A 22,603-nucleotide genomic window follows, 5' to 3' on the forward strand; every position below is an offset into this window, starting at 1 on the left:
TTCCCTGGGATGGGTCCCTCCATCCTTGGGTGTCCTCCTGGGGTGGGCAAGGGTGGCAGGGGGTGTCCCTGGGGGCAGGGGAGGGCACCTCTGGGCTCCTTCCGAGCCCACAGGTCCCTTAATCCTTAATGCCTGCCCTGACCCAGGCGTTAAAAAATGGCGCCCATCAGGCTGTGCATCATTTTTTAAGGCCCACCCCCTCCTGTGCGTCAAAATGACATCAGAGTATAAATATGGGGCACAGGCGTTAAAGTCATTTTTTGGAAGGGAACGCCTACCTTGCATATAATTAACGCAAGGCTGGTTCCCCCTTCCAAAAAATGATGCACATGGTGGAATTTTGACGCCCGCGGGGTCGGACGTCAAAGTATAAATATGGGGCAGGGTTTGCGCCGATTGTGCGTCAAAATTTTTATGCACATTCGGCTCAAACAGAGTATAAATATGCCCCCAATAGTCCACATCTCGGTATTTACCAGGCGTGCAATTTCATTGTATTCTTCTTTGTGCATCTAGGAATGGGGGCTAATGTGCTCACTGCGCATGACTAATGTATCTACAAGGATGCCAGATGTTTAGGCAAGTGAACCATACGTGTTTTTTATTTCCTGCATAAACTCAAATTATTTCAGTGTTTTAAGACACAGACACTAATTTTAACGCAGTCTAACATCATGCTTGGCTTCAAGCGCGTCTTTTCTTTGTCAGTGGTGAAGTTACTGAGTTGACAATAGTAAAGCAGCATATTACAGAACCCTGAAATGTCTAAGGCTGCCAACATCTTTTTGAAATCTAGATATTTATGGATTGTATATGAGACCGACACATGTCTTCATATTGCTATTGCTCCATGAGGATTGTTAGAGAAATAACTCTCAGAAAGTATGAGGTAAGCTAAGAAACCAGTTGACCTAATCCAAATTCATTAAAAGAATTGTCATTATAAAAATCCAAATGTAAAAAAGTTACATGTCTCTAATATCTTAGGCAAAACAATTAAACAGAAATTACATGGTTATATTTTAATACTGTGAGCTGGTTCATCACATGTCAGTTTGTAATTTTATCCAACATGGTCAGAAACCTTCTGTCAATGCCAAAGTAACTTAAAGAATAGGAATCTGTCCATACAACTGCAACTTTCGCAGCAAAAATAAAAAAATATGATCACAAAGTTTTGCAAGAACTCATGCAGTCATTTGTTCTGTACGGAATCAAAGCTACATTGAATAAATTATTTTTCCATTTGAAGTAGGGGTGTGCAAAGCTTTTTTCTTACAAACTCAGCACAGTTTTCATCAACATGAAGATTGCCACCTGCAGTCCACATTTCTTGTGCACGTGGGTTACTGTCCACAACATGTTCACCTTATTACAGGTGCATTATATCCTTAGCACTTGTAATAAAGCGGGCGGGATGCCCGTCATGTTTTAACAGAGTAACCCAACCACCAAACCCTATATCAGGCCCTTGGTTTCAAATTCAGGAGAATAACAGGTTCAAAGTTAAGTTGCTAGAAAATAGAACACAGCAATTTTTTTGGTGGTTGGTAGCGCTTTACAAAGAAACCTAACTATTATGAATATTGACAGTTCGTGGGGGGAAACTCCACTAGGATGTAATCACAAGAAATGCAGGAAACTCCGTAAACAATGGGTAGGCTAGTAATCAGGACCTTCATGAGATTTCGTTCATGTAATAAAAACTTTGCATTCCCCTGAAGTGAAGTTGTCAATGAAGTTGTACTTTTAAGAAAGGCTTAATGATTTTGCAAAGATTGACTCATGTGAGTAATGGCCAATGATTTCTCAACTTTTGCACCCTTGGTACCATTCATGTTAAATGTTCATCCTGCATATATTTCTATACACCTGAAATCTTTTAATTAACAGTTATTCTCTGACTATAACATAGGACTTTTCCAATGCTATTCTAGATCACAGGACAATAGGTCACTGGTACAAATTAACCAGTTTGCTTTTAAGTCTTTCATTTTTGCAGTACTACAGCTAAAAGTCTGCTCAGTGACACATGACAGTGTACAGACTACATAATGTTAGTAAGGTAAATAATGTTCAAGTCTGTACACCGACAATACCTTCGTTAAGTTCCAGTGGTAGAGGTTTTCTGTTGCTCACAGATAATACAAAATATACAAACATTAAAGGGGGGGAAATCTTAGGTGCAACCCATTACATATCCTGTTTCTAACGAAGGCCAAGTAATGTAAGTAAAAAGTAATGCTCATATTTCCTAACGATAATTAATCAGAACAAATACAATTTTTTTTCTGAAAACAAAGAATCAAATTATAGACATTTACTTGTCATCGAATTTCATAGGAAATATTACACATTGCCTCAAGATATAAAAAAGAACACATGCATTTTCGTTAGTGTGCACTCTGGCATAATGTTGTCTTATGATGCGAACTTTACAGGGCTATGAGATTTTGGAGATTGCTTAATGAGCATGTAACTCTAGGCCTTTTCATGTATAACCGCAGAATCCCACGTTTCACATTGTTCCATTTACTTCTCTTAAATGCTTGACGGCAGTAGGTGTAATAACTTCTTGGTTGTAGGGAGCAGAGGCAGTGGGGCTTTTGACAGTTTATGTCCAGAACATCTTGACTGAACAATAAAGTGTGGAGTTGTGCCAACACTGTGTCAGTCGAAGCTCTAGTCACTTCTTAAAAGGTCAGAAGCCACCAAAGTTAGCCATGTATCTCAGCAATACTTCTTTCCCAATCAGACATGTTCTTTCAAATACTTTCCAATACAGTAAAATAACATATGCTTTATAAAAAAAAACAAAAAACTTTGACTTAATATATGCAGCTATGATTTCACATAAATATCACTCATGATAGCATAAATCATTAGCTTTCCTACCAGCCCTTACTCAGTGAATCAGACAAAATCGTAATCATTTTCTCCCCACATTACAAGTTTTTGATGTACTCTTCCAAAAGATTTCAGATGAAACATAGAGTTAGTTTACAATTTTTAAACCTCGCAACCAATCCATACAGATGCATGTGTGTGTATATAAATCTGTGTGCAAATGTGTGTATATATATATATATGTGTATATATATATATATATATATATATATATATATATATATATACACACATATATATATATAAGTATGTGTATATATAATCTCAATATATATCTATATACATATCCTTTTAACATATGTATATACATAAATATCACCATATATAAATATCTGTCTAGTAGCTAGACATACACAAGCACACACACGTGTGTATATATATATATATATATATATATATATATATATATATATATATATATATAGCTCCATATATGTATGCTTGCATATGTGTGTCTGTGTATCAACGTGTTTACGAGTTACATAAGGCATATGTAAAAAATCATCCTATATCCAAAGGGGATTCAACTTGGAACAGTTACAATTCTAATATATATAGGTCCTTTAGCAATAAGAGGTTTTCAGTTAAGAAAATATTGAGCAACCTTTCTGTTTAAGTCAAATGTGACTTCGAATAGAAATATGATTTACGGGAATTATATTTCCATTTTCTTTGTAGATGCGATATAAAAGGCATGTACAATTTTGAGGCAGTGTTTTCATGGTGAGCATAATTTCAGTAGAGCTCGTATGTGCTTCTGTGCTCTGATATCATATGAATTTCATTTTGAGAATAAAGTAATGTAATTCTTTTAAAAACAATACTTCAGCAATGTGTAGCCTTAGGCTGACAATAAAAACTAATACATACCACGTGTACATCATATTAATATAATGAATATTTTTAAAGATGATCATACGAACATATATTATCATACATTTGGCACTAATATTTGCCATTGGTCCAGCAATAGGCAACATCTGCTTTCTATGTATAAATTTATTTCAGAACATTAGATCTGTCTATACGTATTTTGACTATTTATAAAAATATTTAGACAGTAAGCTCACGTTGAATAACTAGGTCTACTGTGTTCTGGAAACTTTTCAGCAGTGAAACAGCCTTCTCATGCTCCATATGTACAAAACTGTGTCCATTTGCCTGTAACAGACAAAAATCAGAAATATAACTAATTGAAACTCACAGAGATTGAAAAAGCTAATTGTTACAGGGGAGATGTTTAAAAAATCATAACTCATATTTAATTAATCATATGTAACACATTATCCAACATCTCATTTGTGAACAATAGAAATAGATCCGTAATTTAAGATTTAATTATTAATAAACATATCAATAATAGTGTCATAGTGATAACTTCAGTAGAACCAGATGATTATGGTGCATTATTTTACACATCACTGGTTTTCTCTATGGCACATCTAGTGTGCTGATGATATTAATGAGCCCTACCTTTGTAGGGGTACCATAGTCAAAAATGTAATAAAGTTCATCCAGATCATGAAATAGTAATGACAATAGTCTCAGTTTGTATTTATAACTTAGGAATTAGTAATTAAGGGCCAGATGTAGCAAAGGTTTTTACCCATTCTGTGTCTATGGGAAAAAGTGTTCGTACATATGGCCCTAAATTACTTGTCAAGCAAAAATCAAAGGACTTGTGTACTGGTCCTATCTCAAAACATCAGTTATTCCACAGAAACACATGAGTTGGAACCAGGCAACAATTTAGACTGAGTGAGACACACAACTTAGACTTCAGAGACTCATGCTTTGGTGGCTATAATATCTGGTATTGCAGACAAGCTCACCATCTTTTGTGGCTCTTGACATATGTGAAGTCAGGACATCATCAGGCTGGAGACATATAAAAGAAAAAAACAAGGCAACAAGCCTTTTCCATTTATGCCTGAGGATCTGGAACAACAACACTTTATTTATCAGTGCTGCCTGAACTCTGCTCCAATGTAGAAAACATTAACAGTACACATCCGCACAGAGAAGCGCACTACCTCTCCAATCACTCGTTCACCCTTGTAAAAGGCTGCACTTCTTTGCTGCGTTTTGGCTAGTGTCAAGCTATGCATTTAACACATACACTTAACACATAAATACAATCATACATTTATTGGAGTAATACATGTATGTGCAGTGTTGAATTGTGTGTTTGATCTCTTTTCCAGACATCATTTAACTGTTTATGGGTTGCTTTATGTTTGAATTTTGCTACCTATTTTGAACTTCTTTTCACAGCTGTATACCACAATCTCTATATATGAAGTACTGGAGTTGTGTTTTTCACTTAAGTGCAAGAGTGTACCTACCCCATGGTGTAAATGACCAGTTTGACTCTACTGAAGATTATATCGCTGGATGACAATGGCCTTAGACATCTCACCAAGAGAAGAAATATTGTATACTACTTTAAAAATGTGGGAATGTTTACATAAGGTTTGCTCAAAAAACTCATCTAGGCATCTGTTATTCTTTCTGGCAATAAACAAGAAAACATTGTTTTGCTGTATTGGTTGCATAACACCTATATTATAAAGATTTGGGGGCATATTTATACTCTGTTTGCGCCGGAATTGCATCGTTTTTTTTGACGCAATTCCGACGCAAAACTAACTCCATATTTATACTTTGGCGTTAGACACGTCTAGCGCCAAAGTCCATGGAGTTTGCGTCATTTTTTAGCGTGGACACCTACTTTGCGTTAATGATATGCAAGGTAGGCGTTCCCGTCTAAAAAATTGACTCCGAGGCATGTGCGCTGTATTTACACTCCCAGGCAAAATTCACGCCCGGGAGTGGGCGGGTCAAAAAAAATGACGGACGGCCGCTTTTGCGCCGTTTTTTAGTGCCTGGTCAGGGCAGGCGTTAAGGGACCTGTGGGCTCGGAAGGAGCCCAGAGGTGCCCTTCCATGCCCCCAGGGACCCCCCCTGTCACCCTTGCCCACCCCAGGAGGACGCCTAAGGATGGAGGGACCCATCCCAGGGACATTAAGGTAAGTTCAGGTAAGTGTTTTTTTTTTTTATGTGGCATAGGGGGGCCTGATTTGTGCCCCCCTACATGCCACTATGCCCAATGACCATGCCCAGGGGACAGAAGTCCCCTGGGCATGGCCATTGGGCAAGGGGGCATGACTCCTGTCTTTGCTAAGACAGGAGTAATTTCTATGGGGGTTGGGAGTCGGAAAAAATGGCGCAAATCGGGTTGAGGCGAAAAATTTGCCTCAGCCTGACTTGCCCCATTTTTTGGCGCCCAAGCTCCATATCCCCCTACGCCGGCGCTGCCTGGTGTACGTCGTTTTTTTTCACGCACACCAGGCAGCGGCGGCGGCTAACGCCGGCTAACGTCATTGAATAAATACGGCGCCCGCATGGCGCTTCAGAATGGCGTTAGCCGGCGCTAATTTTTTTGACGCAAAACTACGTAAGCGCAGTTTTGCGTCAAAAAGTATAAATATGGCCCTTGGTTTTTAACATGGACAAAGAGAGTTTATTTGTTAAAGTGAAACTACGAATAAGAGACATGACTTTACATCCTATTAATATGTATGATACTGTTACTGATTTGCCTGATACCTGAAAAGCTTTTGGGAGTGAACTCTGGTAGCATTGTATTGGGGGAAACCCCTTCGCTGCCAGGCCTTTCCCCCCTCCTGTGCCAGGCCTTTTTTTGGATATTTGGGGCAGTTCGCGCTTAGGCCCTCATAACTTTTTGTCCACATAAACTAGCCAAGCCAAATTTGCGTCCTTTTTTCCAACATCCTAGGGATTCTAGAGGTACCCAGACTTTGTGGGTTCACCTGAAGGAGGCCAAGAAATTAGCCAAAATACAGTGAAAATTTAGTTTTTTTTCAAAAAAATGGGAAAAAGTGGCTGCAGAAGAAGGCTTGTGGTTTTTGTCCTGAAAATGGCATCAACAAAGGGTTTGCGGCGCTAAAATCACCGGCTTCCCAGCTTTCAGGAACAGGCAGACTTGAATCAGAAAACCCAATTTTTCAACACAAATTTGGCATTTTACTGGGACATACCCCATTTTTACGAGTTTTTGTGCTTTCAGCCTCCTTCCAGTCATTGACAGAAATGGGCATGAAACCAATGCTGGATCCCAGAAACCTAAACATTTCTGAAAAGTAGACAAAATTCTGAATTAAGCAAGGGGTAATTTGTGTAGATCCTACAAGGGTTTCCTACAGATAATAAAAACTGGAAAAAAAAAATATTGAAATTGAGGTGAAAAAAACAGCAATTTTTCTCTACGTTTTACTCTGTAACTTTTTCCTGCAATGTCAGATTTTTTAAAGCAATATACCGTTACGTCTGCTGGACTCTTCTGGTTGCGGGGATATATAGGGCTTGTAGGTTCATCAAGAACCCTAGGTACCCAGAGCCAATAAGTGAGCTGCACCCTGCAGTGGGTTTTCATTCTATACCGGGTATGCAGCAATTAATTTGCTGAAATATAAAGAGTGAAAAATAGCTATCAAGAAAGCCTTTGTATTTCCAAAATGGGCACAAGATAAGGTGTTGAGGAGCAGAGGTTATTTGCACATCTCTGAATTCCGGGGTGCCCATACTAGCATGTGAATTACAGGGCATTTCTCAAATAGACGTGTTTTTTACACACTCTCTTATATTTGGAAGGAAAAAATATAGAGAAAGACAAGGGGCAATAACACTTGTTTTGCTATTCTATGTTCCCCCAAGTCTCCCAATAAAAATTATACCTCACTTGTGTGGTTAGGCCTAGCGCCCACGACAGGAAATGGCCTAAAACACAACGTGGACACATCACAATTTTTGACAGAAAACAGAGGTGTTTTTTGCAAAGTGCCTACCTGTAGATTTTGGCCTCTAGCTCAGCCAGCACCTAGGGAAATCTACCAAACCTGTGCATTTTTTAAAACCAGAGACCTAGGGGAATCCAAGATGGGGTGACTTGTGGGGCTCTGACCAGGTTCTGTTACCCAGAATCCTTTGCAAACCCCAACATTTGGCTAAAAAAACACGTATTCCTCACATTTCGGTGACAGAAAGTTCTGGAATCTGAGAGGAGCCACAAATTTCCTTCCAGCCAGCATTCCCCCAAGTCTCCCGATAAAAATGATACCTCACTTGTGTGGGTAGGCGTAGCGCCCACGAAATGAAATTGCCCAAAACACAACGTGGACACATCACATTTTTTCACAGAAAACAGAGGTGTTTTTTTTACAAAATACCTGTGGATTTTGGCCTCTAGCTCAGACGGCCCCAGGGGGGGCAGAAATGGTCTAAATGGAATTTGCCCCCCCAGGGGAGCAACCCTTGCCTAATAGGTCTCTCCCCATCTCTAAAAAAAAAAAAAAAAAAATACAAAAAAAAAATATATATATATTTTTTTTTTGCCCTGGCGCCTAGAGGTTTCTGCCCTCCCTGGGGGCAGATCGGCCTAATAACAATAGGCCGATCTGCCCCCGGGGGGGCAGAAATGGCCTAAAATAGATTTGTCCCCCCACACCCCCAACCTCCCCCTGGGAGCAACACTTGCCTATGGGGTCGCTCCCCTTGCGTGACATTGGCGCAAAAAAACAAAAATCCCCGGTGCCCAGGGGAGCGACCCTTGCCTAAAAAAAAAAACAAACCAAAAAAAAATTTGCCCTTGCGCCTAGAGGTTTCTACACCCCCTGGGGGCAGATGGGCCTAATAACAATTAGGGGGGGGGCAGAAATGGCCTAAAATAAATAAATTTGCAATCCGGCTTTTGAAACGCTCAGAGAGACTTCAGAGGGAAGGAAATTCCTTTCCCTCCCTTTGAAGCCTCTCTGGCCTCCTCCACGTGATCGAAAGAGAAATGCTTTGCATTTCTCTTTCGATCGCGCTAGAAGCTGAGCTTCCAGCGTGAGGAGGCCCTCTGTGATTGTCACCTCCGGGGGGGTGGGTGGGGAGCCCATGGGGGGAGCGCTAGCGCTCCCCCCAGTTCCTGGGTGCAGGACGAGGTGATCTTGTCCAAGGGACCCGGGAACCGGTGCCTTGGACGAGATCACCTTGTCCAAGGCACCGTAGGGGTTAATAGTGTTGTTGATCCTCAGTTGGCTTTTTTGTGTCAAAGGAAATATCTCCTCCACTTAAAATGTCAGCAGCCTTCAGATGATCCTTAAAAATTCCAAACTATTACACTTATGGAGGTTTATTTTCCCCACAGTAAAACAGTTCACTTTTTATTTCAATTTTTATTCCCATTTGTGATTACATTATTTATTAAAATCAGTCAAAATAACAATTGCAGACACAGCATGCTGTAAAAATACTATGGTACATATATTTAGGTCCAAAATATCTGGGCAGTATGTGCACATAGTTAAATATAGATTTACTATCCTTAACTCCTCCTTTACATACCTTTATGTGAAATTCAGTAAAGTAATCTTACCCTTCTCACTCAGCTAATCAAAATACTTTTATTCGGCAATACAGAGATAAAAAAACACATTGGTAATAAACTGCAATAAAAGCACCTAGAGAAAAGTGAGCAATAAAGTGTCTAAAACTGGATAAAATATTGTTCCTTCGACCTAAAAGTTTGAACATAAATAAAAGTTTAAAAACACAATAGCTAAATACTGAAATATCAATTCATAATTAGTTTTCCATAAAATCACTAAATAAACAATTTAAGATCCACAGTTAAAACAGTACCACAGAAACCTACTTAAAAAGCTATCATAGCCTAGATGATCTTGTCATTCCTTATCCTCAACACTTGTTGGGTATAGTTAACAACTGCATGACACGTAAACCATGAGTCATAGTGCTGTAAAAACTGAAGGCTGAGTCTGAAGGATCTAAGTTTATTCATAAGCAGTTTAGAGTTTAGAAATGATACAATATTAAATAGTACCCACAAAAAACATGAAATGGGTAAGAGATTGCCATAATACATTATCACAGGGACAGCAGAGCAAACTCAAAAACTAAGTGTCCTGCTGAGGGAAATCTACAAAGAATGGGGCTGTGCATAGTCTGAAATGAGCCAGATAAAACCTATGTTCAGGATTAGGTATCCACAGAAGATAGGGTTCTATCCCTTCTGGAGTCATGATCGCTATATAAAGAAGGACAGAGCCCATCATATAGCTTTTAGTAGTTCTGATATATTTTCTATAGTTATAAAAGATGGATTGTACCGGGCCCATGAATTTTTGTCAATTTCATTTGGGAAGTGGAACAAATTAGGAACTCCAAACTCAGTAAAAGTTATTTTAATATAAAATAACCAAGGGATGGAATCCATGTGATCTTGATTGGCACAGTCTTCAAGAACCTTTTGGGTAAAATGGACTGAGGAGAATGCGAAATCTTTAACCATAATAGAAGGGGTGTCATTTGGAGAGCAGTGCCCTTCTATGCATCTATGTTGCCTGCTGGATTCCACCTGGTAGCAGCGGTGTGAGCGTTTAACTAAATATTGGATTTTGAGGCTGGATCTGCCTGGTGCAGAGTACTGTCCATATTCAAGGAGTGTGGTCCTTCATGGTGGGGCCACATCATGCATAAGCGTTTGGTTGCTAGTGAATGGTTTACTGGTTTTGGGACCCTGCATGGCCCGCTGTTGTTGAGTGTGCCCTATCTCTTTTGTGCAACAACCGACTGCACACTCATTGCGTGTGGTGCCTGTGTCACTGGTTGCGACTCTAGAAGGTGGGTGCATACCCGGAGTAGTGCTGCATTTTCCTCATGCAGTACAGCTGTACTGGCATCTCTGTCTGGTGCACCAGATTTTTCTGGTGCAGCTAGAGTCATTGTGCACCAGATGTTGTGCCTCATTCCAGAAAGGTACAGAACGGGAACTGATTGTGTGCTCAAAAGTGCCTGGTGCGACTCAAGTCATTGCGCACCGGGCGTGGTGTCTTATTCCAAGGAGCCACTGCAGTGGTATTGCTTGGTGCGACTCAAGTCATCGTGCACCAGATGTTGTGCCTCATTCCAGGGAGGCACGGAATTGGTAGCTTTTCATGCGAAGGGCGATTGTGTGGTGTGACTCAAGTTATTGCACACCAGAGGTTGGGACTCATCCAAGGGAGGCCCACCATTAAGCACTTTGCACCTATGTTCTCAAGTGTCTGATGGGCTCAGTTCATCGCACAGCAGACCTTGTGCCCATACCAGGAGGGAAGGAGATTTGGTAAACACTTAGGGGCAGATTTAAGAAAAATAGCGCTGCCCCCAGTGCAGCGCCACTTTTCTTGTGCCCCTTAGCGCCCTTCCCAACGCAACCATGCGTGCACCATATTTAAAATACGCGCATCATGGAGCAGGGTAGGGGGCAATAGCATCAACATTTTTTACCCTACTGATGTACTGTTCAAGGTTAGCGCCAAAATGTTGGCACTAACCCTGAACAGTACATAGGGGCCCATTATAAATAATGTTGTGCCCCTTTTTAACGCCTGCTCTGAGCAGGTGTTAAAAATGCTGCGCAAAATGGCACAAAGAAATCTTTTAGATTTTTTAGCACCATTTTTTTGGCTCCCCCTAACAGTGGAACGCCCCCCTTGCACACATTATGCCTGGCGCAGGCATAATGTGGAACAAAGGGTTACAAATGGCGCAATGCATGCACTGCATCACTTTGTAAATCTGGCGCAGCGATTTTGGCCTCGTTGGGCCACACTTAGGGTAAAAAAAAAAATACGCTAATGTGGAGCAAGGGGACGCTAGGCCCTCTTAAATATGGGCCTTAGTGTGCAACCAGGATACCCGGGGCAGTCCATGTCATTGCATCCCAGATGTGGTGCCTCCTATCCTGGGAGGTGCCGAATTGGTAACTCTCTGTGAAGTGGAGTGTCTGGCTTGGCTGGGCCTCACTGTGAACAGCATGCCCCAAGGCATGCCCCTGTGCTTTGCAGATCGGGGCCCATGCTGGACGGCCCTGAGTGAACTTCCAGAGAGGGGACATAGCTCCATTTGCTGACTGTTGCTTATTCTCTCCTTCGCCCCCTGTACCTTTGCCTCGGGATCTCGACTTAGTGTAATCATCGGCCGCAATCGGCATAGTGACTAGGGAAAGGTTGCTTCATTTCTTACGCTGAGAGGGTGAAAATTGGCTGGAATTCGGAGGAAGGTTTGGGTCCAAGAGGGGTCTGTGAACTCAGTTAGCGTGACTGACATCTGTGGCACTGCGTAGCGGTGCCAAGTGAGTGTATGGGAGTTAATGTCTGGGCTTGATATCACTGAGCAGCATTGCCATGCACGTTGTTTACTATTGTGGTTGACTTTGATGTTTACTGGTGCGGCCTAGCTATTTCAAAAGTGCTACAGTTCTATGTGTGTATACATTGCTGCTACCATTGGGAACCAGAATGCATCCTACAACTGTTCTATATTGAACTGGGGTGTACGTTGGTGTGGGTCTCGTGCTGCCAATGTGGTAGTACTGCATCTGGGTGCAGGGAGGGAAAGTATTATTTTTCTCATGTGTACAATCTGCTGATTTCTTAATAATACTGTTAGGACTCATACTATTTGTGATATTTGCGAATGTGATTTATGTCCAGATTTACATGATGTTCATGTGGTGGTAATTCATGTGTTTGTTGAATCCAATTTTTTTTTTACATACACCCCATTTGAAGTCACGTTTGTGATGCTCAGTGTACTTATTGTGTAGACGTGCTGTGCCAATGCTTTACACATTGCCTCTGTGATAAGCCTGACTGTTCTGTGCCAAGCTACCTAAGGGTGAGCGCAGGTTATACAGTAAGTGTAATTAACCACCCTGGACAGGAGTGGTAGGTTGTGCCTCGCTAGGTCCATAAATACCATATGGAAGGAGCCTACTCTGGCTTTAAAATATTTCCCTGTTGTAAAAGTAAGTTCAGGGATTGTTCAAATGTACCCACACCTGGGCAAAAACCATAGAGTACCTCAGAAAAATATTCTTCCACCAAATCTTCCAGTTTGTGGAGAATTACCCTACCTAGGATCTTTACAGAGGAATCCAAAAGAAGACAGGGCTTTAACATGTCGGTTGACTTTAATTACCCTTCTTGAAGCTAGGGAAAATAATGGATTCCCTTCATGAGTTTGGCATGACATCTCCAATAGCAGCTCAAAACACATTTCTTAATAGGGGTGCCAAAATGTGTCATTCTGTCTAAAGACATCTATAGGAACACCATTGGGCCAGGTGCCTTACTGGCAGGACCCTTTTTAATAGCCAAAGCTGCATTCCCAGGTTTAGAAGGTCTTGTCAATCTAGGAATGCATCAAAATCCATAGGAATTTCCTGGGAACACCCACCCCAACGCCCATAGAATGCCTATCTAGGGCAGAGTAACGCAACGCAGCGACTTGCCCTTTGTTGCGCAACTTCAGATTTATGGGGCCACTCAAAACCACACAAAATGGCTTTGTGTGGCTTCATAAATCTGACTTAGAGTCTTGCATCATCCATGTACCACTTTGCATGGTGCAAATGTGATGCAAGGCTCTCGTAAATATGCCCCCAGGTTCGATTAAGCAGAATGCGTGGTTCAGAGAGTTGGCATTTTTGGTGCATTTATACATGCTTAACGTACAGGATGTATCTAAAAATGTTAGGAAATACGAATGTATGATAGAACAACACATGCATATATCACAGTTGCCTTTACAACGCGGTTTCAACAACGTCTGGGTCTTTACCACACATGCCTTTACAATTTCATTGTAAAAGCTTGTACAGTAAAAGAACTTGTCTGGCAAATTCCCCCCGCCCTGCCTCCGTTCACCTAATACCATACTCTACCATGCCTAATCCCTTAAAACTGTCCCTTACACCCCCTGCCCTGAGCCCTAAAAGTAACCCTGCCCTGTCCTAAAAAACTACTCCAACCCCCTGCTTCCACCGTGAACCCTAAAACCTACCCCACTGTGTCCTAAAAATGACCCTGCCCCAGGTCTGTAACCCTAAAACCTACCCCGTCCTGTCCTAAAAACTCCCCGACCCCCGCCCTGTCCTAAAAAACTACCCCAACCCTGTCCTCAACCCTAAAACCTACCCACCCTGTCCTGAAAACTACCTGCCCCTCCGCCCACACCCTGTACTCTTAAACCTACCCTGCACTGTCCTAAAAACTACCCCAACTCCCCTGCCCTGAACCCTTAAACCTACCCCACCCTGTTCCAAAAATGACTCTGACTCCCCCCGCCCTGAACTCTAAAACCTACCCGCCCTGTCCTAAAAAACACCAGATCCCCCTGCCCTACCCCGTACCCTAAAACCTACCCCACCCAGTCCTATAAACTACCCTGCCCCCACCCTGATCCCTAAAAACCACCTGCCCTGTCCTAAAAAGTACCCTGACCCCTCAACCCCCACTCTGAACCCTAAGACCTACCCCCACCCTGTCCTAAAAACTACCCGACCTCCCTGCCCAGTACCCTAAATCCTACCCCACCCTCCTAAAAACTACCTGACCCCCTGCCCCTACCCTGAACCCTAAAACATACCCCACACAGCACTAAAAACTAGCATGACCCCCTGCCCCTGCTCTGAACCCTAAAACCTGCCTTGCCCTGTCCTAAAAACGACCCCGACCCCAACCCCGCCCAAACCCTAAAGCCTACCCCACTCTGTCCTAAAACCTACCCTGACCCCCTGCCCCCGTCCTAAACCCTAAAACCTACCCCACACTATTCTAAAAACAACCCCAACCCCCCACCCCGAACCTAAAATCTACCCCACCCTGTCCTAAAAACTACCCCGACCCCCTCGCCCTGCCTTGAACCCTAAAACCTACCCTGTCCTGTCCTAAAAATTACCCTGCCCCCACCCTGAACACTAAAACCTACCCGCCCTCTCCTACAAACTACGCCAACAACCCCACCCCTGCCCTGAACCCTAAAACCTACCCCGCCTTGTCCTAAAATCTACCCCAAATCCCCACCCTGAACCTAAAATCGACCCTGCCCTGCCCTAAAAACTACGCGACCCCCCACCCCTGCCTTGAAGCCTAAAACGTACCATTCCCGTCCTAAAAACTCACCCAACCCCCCCGCCCTGAACCGTAAAACCTAACCCGCCCAGTCCTAAAAACTACCCTGACCCCCCACCCCACCCTGAACCCTAAAACCTACCCTGCCCTGTCCTAAAAACTACCCCAATCCAAAGCTGTGTCCTTGAAACCTACCCAAACCCCCCAAACCAGGCCCTACTTACCTCTCTCTCTTCTGCTCCTTCCTGTTCTGCCTGGACACCTAGACCACTTTCTCGGCCACGCATAAGCGTGGTAAACGCTTGTGTGCTAAACACATGCATAGTAAACGCATATGCATGGTAATGGCAGTGTGGTCAATGCGTGTTGCATTAACCGCGTTGTAAGTGATATTTCCCAAGAAATACAGATATAAAAAACAGAATGACCAATTCAGAATCATGAAAAATGCAATTAACAGTTCATGGATTTTTATGGAGAAGTCACTAAAACGAATACCAAACACTCTAATGGTGTCCGCAAAGTTAACCCTAACATTATCCATAAGCCTAAATAAATTATGACCTTTGCCCTAACATTTCTGATAACCTAAAATGTTATCTTTACTCTAGCCACAATCTCACCAAAGTATCAGGCCAGTTCTTCAATGCCAGGCGAACTCAGTGGCAACTTGGTAACCACTGTGTAAACTCAAACTCACTGAATGACTAGAACCTGCTTTGGCTCTCGCTTGACCTCTTGAATCGCAAATACAAGTAAAACTAGAATGGGAAGCAAAATATTTGCTGTCCATGCAGTATCATAACTTTGGTAAAAAGAATAATGTTAGACCTGACTGCCTTAGGGTGGTCATACCCCAATTTTTTGCCTGCCTCCCTCCACTTTTCTGACACTGTTTTTGCTGGTTTTAGGACCCTGCACACTTTGGGCCAGATGTAGTAAGCTATTTGCACGGTGCAAACTGCGAAAATCGCAGTTTGCGCCATGCAAAAAGCCTTCTGCGATGCACATTCACAATTTGCGAGTCGGTACCGACTCACAAATTGTGAATGTGACTCGCAAATAGGAAGGGGTATTCCCTTCCTATTTGCGATTCGCAGTTACCACCAGTGTCACACTGGTGGTAACTCATTCGCAAAAGGGAAGGGGTCCCCATGGTACCCCTTCCCCTTTGTGAATGTTGCCCAAAAGGTTTTTTCAGAGCAGGCAGTGGTCCAATGGACCACTGCCTACTCTGAAAAAACGAAACCAAATGGTTTCGTTATTTTTTTTATTTTGCAACTCGTTTTCCTTTAAGGAAAACGGGCTGCAAAATAAAAAATAAAAACTGCTTTATTTAAAAAGCAGTCACAGACATGGAGGTCTGCTGACTTCAGCAGGCCACCATCCCTGTGAGTGCAGGGACTCGCTATGGGGTCGCAAAATGCGACCCACCTCATTAATATTTATGAGGTGGGTCTTTGCGACCCCATAGCGAGTCGCAGACGGTGTCTGAGACACCGTTCTGCATCCGCATTTGCGATACGGAAATTGCGAGTCGCACAGACTCGCAATTTCCGAATCGCAAATGCGGAAGTTGCTACATCTGGCCCTTTACCACTGCTAACCAGTGCTAAAGTGCATATGCTCTCTCTCTTAAACATGATAGCATTGGTTCAACCACAATTGGCATATTTGATTTACTTATAAGTCCCTCGCAAAGTGCACTACATGTGCCCAGGGTCTGTAAATTAAATACTACTAGTGGGCCTGCAGCACTGATTGTGCCACCCACATAGGTGACCCCTTAACCATGTCTCAGGCCTGCCATTGCAAGGCCTGTGTGTGCAGTTTCACTGCTACTTCGACTTGGCTTATAAAAGTACTTGCCAAGCCTTAAACTATCCTTTTCTACATATAAGTCACCCCTAAGGTAGGCTCTAGGTAACCCATAGGGCAGGGTGCTAAGTAGGTAAAAGGCAGGACATGTACATATGTGCTTTACATGTCCTGGTAGTGAAAAACTCCAAAATTCGTTTTCCACCACTGTGAGGCCTGCTCCTTTCATAGACTAACATTAGGTCTGCCCTCATACTTTTGGAGTGGTAGATTCTGATCTGAAAGAGGTAACCAGGTCATATTTAGTATGGCCAGAATGGTAATGGAAACTTCTGCTTATTGGTGAAGTTGGATTTTATATTACTATTTTAGAAATGGTGCTTTTAGGAAGTGAGCATTTCTCTGCACTTAAAAACATCTGTGCCTTACAGCCTGTCTCCAATCAATGTCTGGTCTGTGCTGGTTGACAGCTCCCTTGTGCATTTCACCCAGACAACGACAAACACAGGACACTCAGTCACACCTGCATTCATGTGCATGTTGAATGGGTCTTCCTAGGCTGGAAGGGTGGCAGGCCTGACACTTACATTTCAAAGGCCAGTGGCCTGCCCTCAAACAATAGACTGCTAAACCCCCTACTGAGACCCTGGCAGACAGGACTGGACTGAAAGGGGAACTTGTGCACTTCACAACCACTCTTTGAAGTGTACCCCACTTCAAAGGCATTTTTGAGTATATAAACTTGGTCTCTGACCCCACCAACTCAGACACTTCTGGACCTACACCTGTACCCTGTCAGAGGAGCTGCCTGGCTGCCCAAAGGACTCATCTGGACTGCTTTGTGGAGAAGGACTGCTGCCCTGCTGTTGCCCTGCTGGCCTCTGACTTTACTGAGAAGGACTCTGCCTTCCCCAAAAGTGCTCTCCAAGGGCTTAGATTGAGCTTGCCTCCTGTTTTCTGAAGTCTCAGGGCCAAAAAGACTTCGGGCCAGATGTATCAAACGTTTTTGCATTCGCAAACGGTGCGGATCGTAAAATGTGGCCATTTGCGAATGCAAAACTACCTTTCACAATGTATGAAAGGCATTCAGAGTGCAATTTTAAGGAATCGCAAAAATAGCAATTCCTTAAAATTGCGACCCCATTTAGAGAATCACAAATTGCGATTCTCTAAATAGGAAATTGCAACTAAGAAATCCCTATTTGCGATTGCCAAAGCACATATATCAAACATTTCCTAAATGTGAATTGGGCATTTAGGAAATGCAATTACCTCCAAATCTAATGTGGTGGTAAGCATGTGCAATTTAAAAAAACGCATTATAAATGTATTTTTTTAAATGGCATGTAGCGCACATAGGGCATGTGTGTGCTTCACATGTCTGCAAATATTTTTTGGGGTGCATCAGATGGGGCCTTAGGCCCCCAGCACCCTGGGGTTTGCATTACCTAATTTGCGAATTCCTAACTGGAATTTGAAAAGTGGGAAAGGCAAAACCATTCGCACCTATGCGCCTACAGGCCCATAGGGATGAATGGAGTCGCATTCTCTATTTGCGATTCGGTAATAGCGTTTGCGAATTTTAAGAAATCGGTATTACAGAATTGCAAATTTCATACATACCATTTTGCATTTCTTAAATAGCGATTTCTTAAAATTCGCTATTTAAGAAATGCAAATCGGATTTTTTACACATCTGGCCCTTCATCTCTTCAGGAAACTCCTTGTGCTTAAAAAATCGATGCACTGCCTGCCGAAATCGATGAGAAACCTGCATTGTGACCGAGAAATCACCGCACAGCTGACCAGAACGACCAAGCCCGACTTCCCTACTGGAAATTTGATGCAGCGCCTGCCTTGCAACTGAAAATTCGACAAATCGCCTACCGGATGGACGCAGCACCCATGCCTTCTTCCAGCACGTCAAGGATTTTCCCTGCATCGGCCGTGGGCGTCAAAATATCCCTGCACCGCAGTGAGGAACCAAGACTGCACACCGACAAACAATGCAAACTCTTTGCAGCGTGGAAAGAAACAATGCATTGTCTGTGCCACGTCAGAAAATGTGATGCAATACCCTATTTTTCCATGCATCTCCTCCTCTGCGGTCTCTGTGCGTCATTATTTTTGACGCACATCAGGCACTGTCTGCATCAAAGAGACAAATGCTTATCTCTAAGGATTGAGACTCTTTTAAAACTTTGAAAAGTGATATTTCAACTTGTGCCTATTAAATCTTTGTTGTTTTGACCTTATTTTATTCAGATAAATATTATCTACTTTTCTAAACCTGTGTGGTATATTTTTGTGCTGTTTTCACTATGTTACTGTATGGTTTATTGCACAGATACTTTATACATTACCTTCTAAGTTAAGCCTGACTGACTGTGCAAAGCTACCAGAGGGTGGGCACAGGATAATTTGGATTGTGTGTGATTTACCCTGACTAGGATTGTGGTCCCTTCTTGGACAAGGGTGTATACCTCTGCCAATTAGAGACCCCATTCTAATGAATAAGACTTTCATTTAACACTAAAGGGCTAAAATCTAAGTAAAATGGCTCACTTTAGCATCAGAGCATGTAAGGTTCAACACAAGTTATGTGGATAGTCAAGCTTTCCAGGTAATCAGAGAAACCATAGATGCACCAACAATATCTGTGGGGACCGATTGTAGGTATCTGCATAATGTTGCACAGATCCCTCTTCTCATCGCAGGCCGACATGCACGCAGGTTTACAACTGCTGGAAAATCATCACAATCAATTTTGGCACTCATGAGACCACCGTCATCAGCTGTTAAACAGCCACAACTTGAATTTTTAGAGGAAAATTAAGGGAGGTTCTTAGCAAGCAAGTTAGTCTATTGCCTTCGTCTTCAGATTACACTAAGGCAATACTTGTCACTAATCCTTTGAGTCTGCTCCTGAGTGTAAGGCATGCAGCCAAACTTCCTTCCTCTGGCTGGGGCTAGAACGTCCACTTGAAATCAAATGGTTAGCACATACGCCTGGCTCACAGGCCAACTTAAAGTCCACAACTTGGCACTTGGAGTCCGCCTAATCAGTTACTCTGCACTGGTGCATCAGTAGAAGTTGTAAGTGCATCCTGCCAGGTTAAACTGCGCCTTTCTCAAAGTGCAGCCAAGTCTCCAGGGAACTGAAAACCCATAATGTTCTGTGTCTCTAGTGGATGGCAGGCATCACACAGCATGAACAGGAATGTGGATAGCACTCAGACTCTCTTAGGCTGGTTACAGCCAGCACAAGCACGGGGAAAACCCAATCGGGGTGCATCCACGGTTCCTAATGCTCTGGCACCAGACATTGTGTGTAGATGCAGTACGTGTGAACTGTAGTCACACATGTTAAAAGAAGTTTCACTTTTGAGGTAACCCGTTTTCCAGAAGAGCAAAGTACTCAGCTGATCAGAAACCTGTTCATAAATCATATATCGCACCCACCCAAAGACTCCGGATGTGAGTCTCCTGGGCGAAAATCATAGTGTGTCACTCACAAGTGTTGAAATCGGAAGCAGGCTGGCACAGAGCTACTGCGCCAGGTACCTTTGACACCTCACAACCCGAAGGGTAAGGCAACCCTTACCCTTTTACTTGCATTGCATTAAATAATTTAATACAACATTTTTTTAAGAATGTTATCCAAGTTCTCCTCATCACTACTGCAAACACACATTTCACCTTGATTGGTCTGTTCCCTGCATCTCTATCTTCAGCAGCAACGACGGATGGAGGTGGGACATCCTTCGAGGCAGTAGCTTGCACAAGGCCTCTGCTTACGTTACTCAGCCCAGACTATTTAACGTGTGACGAAACAGTTCTACTCGCCGCTAAAGGGTATATTTTCTAGTCTTACATTTGTCTTTTCCAGGGGTAGGAGTCTGTTAAAGTAAACGCATTTTTCTCTGCCTCCGCCGAGAGAAGGTTGTGTCGGGCATCTGCGTTTACCATCTCCATAAATCATGTCACGCTACATATTCTCATATTTTTGGGATGACTGCCTTCTCTTCCGCTAAGATGCCCTGAGAAGTGCACCCAGATGCGCTCCAGGCACTGCACTGATTCACGGTAAAGTAGCTGCTAACACGATTTTCTACCTTACCGATGAAGGAGTTACAGGGCCAATCCCCGACAAGCTGCTGAGATTCATGTTCTGCTTTGGCTCCTAATCTCTCCATTATTCCGCAATGCAATGAGAAAAAGCAGAAGATACAGCGGCATTCGGTGCAAGCCATACCTTCTTTTGTGACATTGTTTTTACTCTGTGAAATACATCTATCTGCTGAGTTACGTGATGGTGATAGGTACAATAAACTAAGGGGCATATTAAGAGGCAGTTTGCGTCGCGTTTGCACCACGCAACATGGGACATGCGCGACCAGTGCTTAATTTGAGCTCATGGTTGCCGGTGGAGGCCACCAGCACTTATTTTAAGCACCTGCTCTTATTTTTTCTGATCGGACATTTCCTGAGAGCAAGAGAGGGAAAACACACACAAACAAGACAGAAAACAATAATGGAAAAGCGACACCAAGGGAGAAATCGGGGACTGGCCGGGGGTTGAAATAAATCCATACTAACAGAGGTCTACCCACATAATCCTACTAGACCTGGGTAAACAGAAAGCCTTGCATGGACATATGGTAAACCAATAGGAAAGAATAACAGAAGAATTCATCCTAAAACGAGGTAAGCAATCCACCCATTAGAAGTGAAACTTAATTTCAGAGTTTATTCGGAGTAATCATAAAAGATAATAATGCACGAATACATTGAAAACAAACAAACTTATTCCAACAACAGCTAAAACATATACATCAATTTATGCAAAAATACTTAAATTGAAAAGACATTAGTCTGTATGACAAATGGTATCATTGCTCTCCAAAAGATTTTGGGGGTCATTCCAACCTTGGCGGGCGGCTACTGCCGCCCGCCGGGCGGAAACCGCCATTTGGCCGCCATGCGGCCAAATATACGCGGCCCCCATTCTGACATTCCCGCTGGGCCGGCGGGCGCTAACCAAGTTAGCGCCTGCCGGCCGGCCCACCAGGAATGAGGCCGCAACACAGGAGCCGGCTCCGAATGGAGCCGGCGGTGTTGCAGCCGTGGGACGGGTGCAGTTGCACCCGTCGCGCTTTTCACTGTCTGCTAGGCAGACAGTAAAAAGCTGGCCGGGGCCCTGTTAGGGGGCCCCTGCACTGCCCATGCCAGTGGCATGGGCAGTGCAGGGGCCCCCAGGGGCCCCAGGACACCCCTTACCGCCAGCCTCTTCCTGGTGGTGAAAACCGCCAGAAACAGGCTGGCGGTAAGGGGGTCAGAATCCCCAGGGCAGCGCTGCTTGCAGCGCTGCCCTGGCGGATTCTCCCAGGCGGGGCAAAAACGGCAGAAAACCGCCGGCCCCAGCGGGACGACCACGGAATGGGATTTGAAGCACCGCCAGCCTGATGGCGGTGCTTCCGTCATTCTTGCCCTGGCGGTCCAAGACCGCCAGGGTCAGAATGACCCCCTTTATGTGGTTATCCATTTATATTACACATAAATCCATAGAACAGTGATGGTTGCTCTTAAGAGAACACATTTCTCATTTATAGACGTTATTTCTTCACATTTTGAGATAATGTGTAGAATAGTCATTAGTTCCTTAATGTTTATTGCAACCTCACAAGATCCTATTGTCGACGCGTTTCGGCCCCATCCCTTCTGGGCCTCATCAAGACCAATTGGTGATTACAATGCCTATTGAACATAGATACAAATGGGATATGGTCAATAATCCCCATAAAAATTATCTTGAAAAGATATCATCCATTTCACCTTTTAGACTACCATTTAGGGCATGCTAAAAACTCAGTCTAGTGCTATTAAAACCATTT

General features: G+C 43.2%; 1 protein-coding gene across 1 annotated transcript in view; it reads right to left on the reverse strand.

Moving 5' to 3' along the window:
- Positions 1 to 3,863: 3,863 nt before the first annotated feature.
- Positions 3,864 to 22,603, reverse strand: part of LRRC7 (leucine rich repeat containing 7) — a 1,681,735-nt gene continuing 1,662,995 nt past the window's right edge. The window contains exon 28 of the mRNA XM_069232450.1: positions 3,864 to 4,068. Coding sequence (XP_069088551.1) covers positions 3,961 to 4,068 — 108 coding nt within the window. The 3' untranslated portion in view covers positions 3,864 to 3,960. The remainder of the gene's footprint in view (positions 4,069 to 22,603) is intronic.

The sequence above is a fragment of the Pleurodeles waltl genome, chromosome 4_2, assembly GCF_031143425.1.
Source record: "Pleurodeles waltl isolate 20211129_DDA chromosome 4_2, aPleWal1.hap1.20221129, whole genome shotgun sequence".
In the NCBI taxonomy this organism is placed as follows: Eukaryota; Metazoa; Chordata; class Amphibia; order Caudata; family Salamandridae; genus Pleurodeles; species Pleurodeles waltl.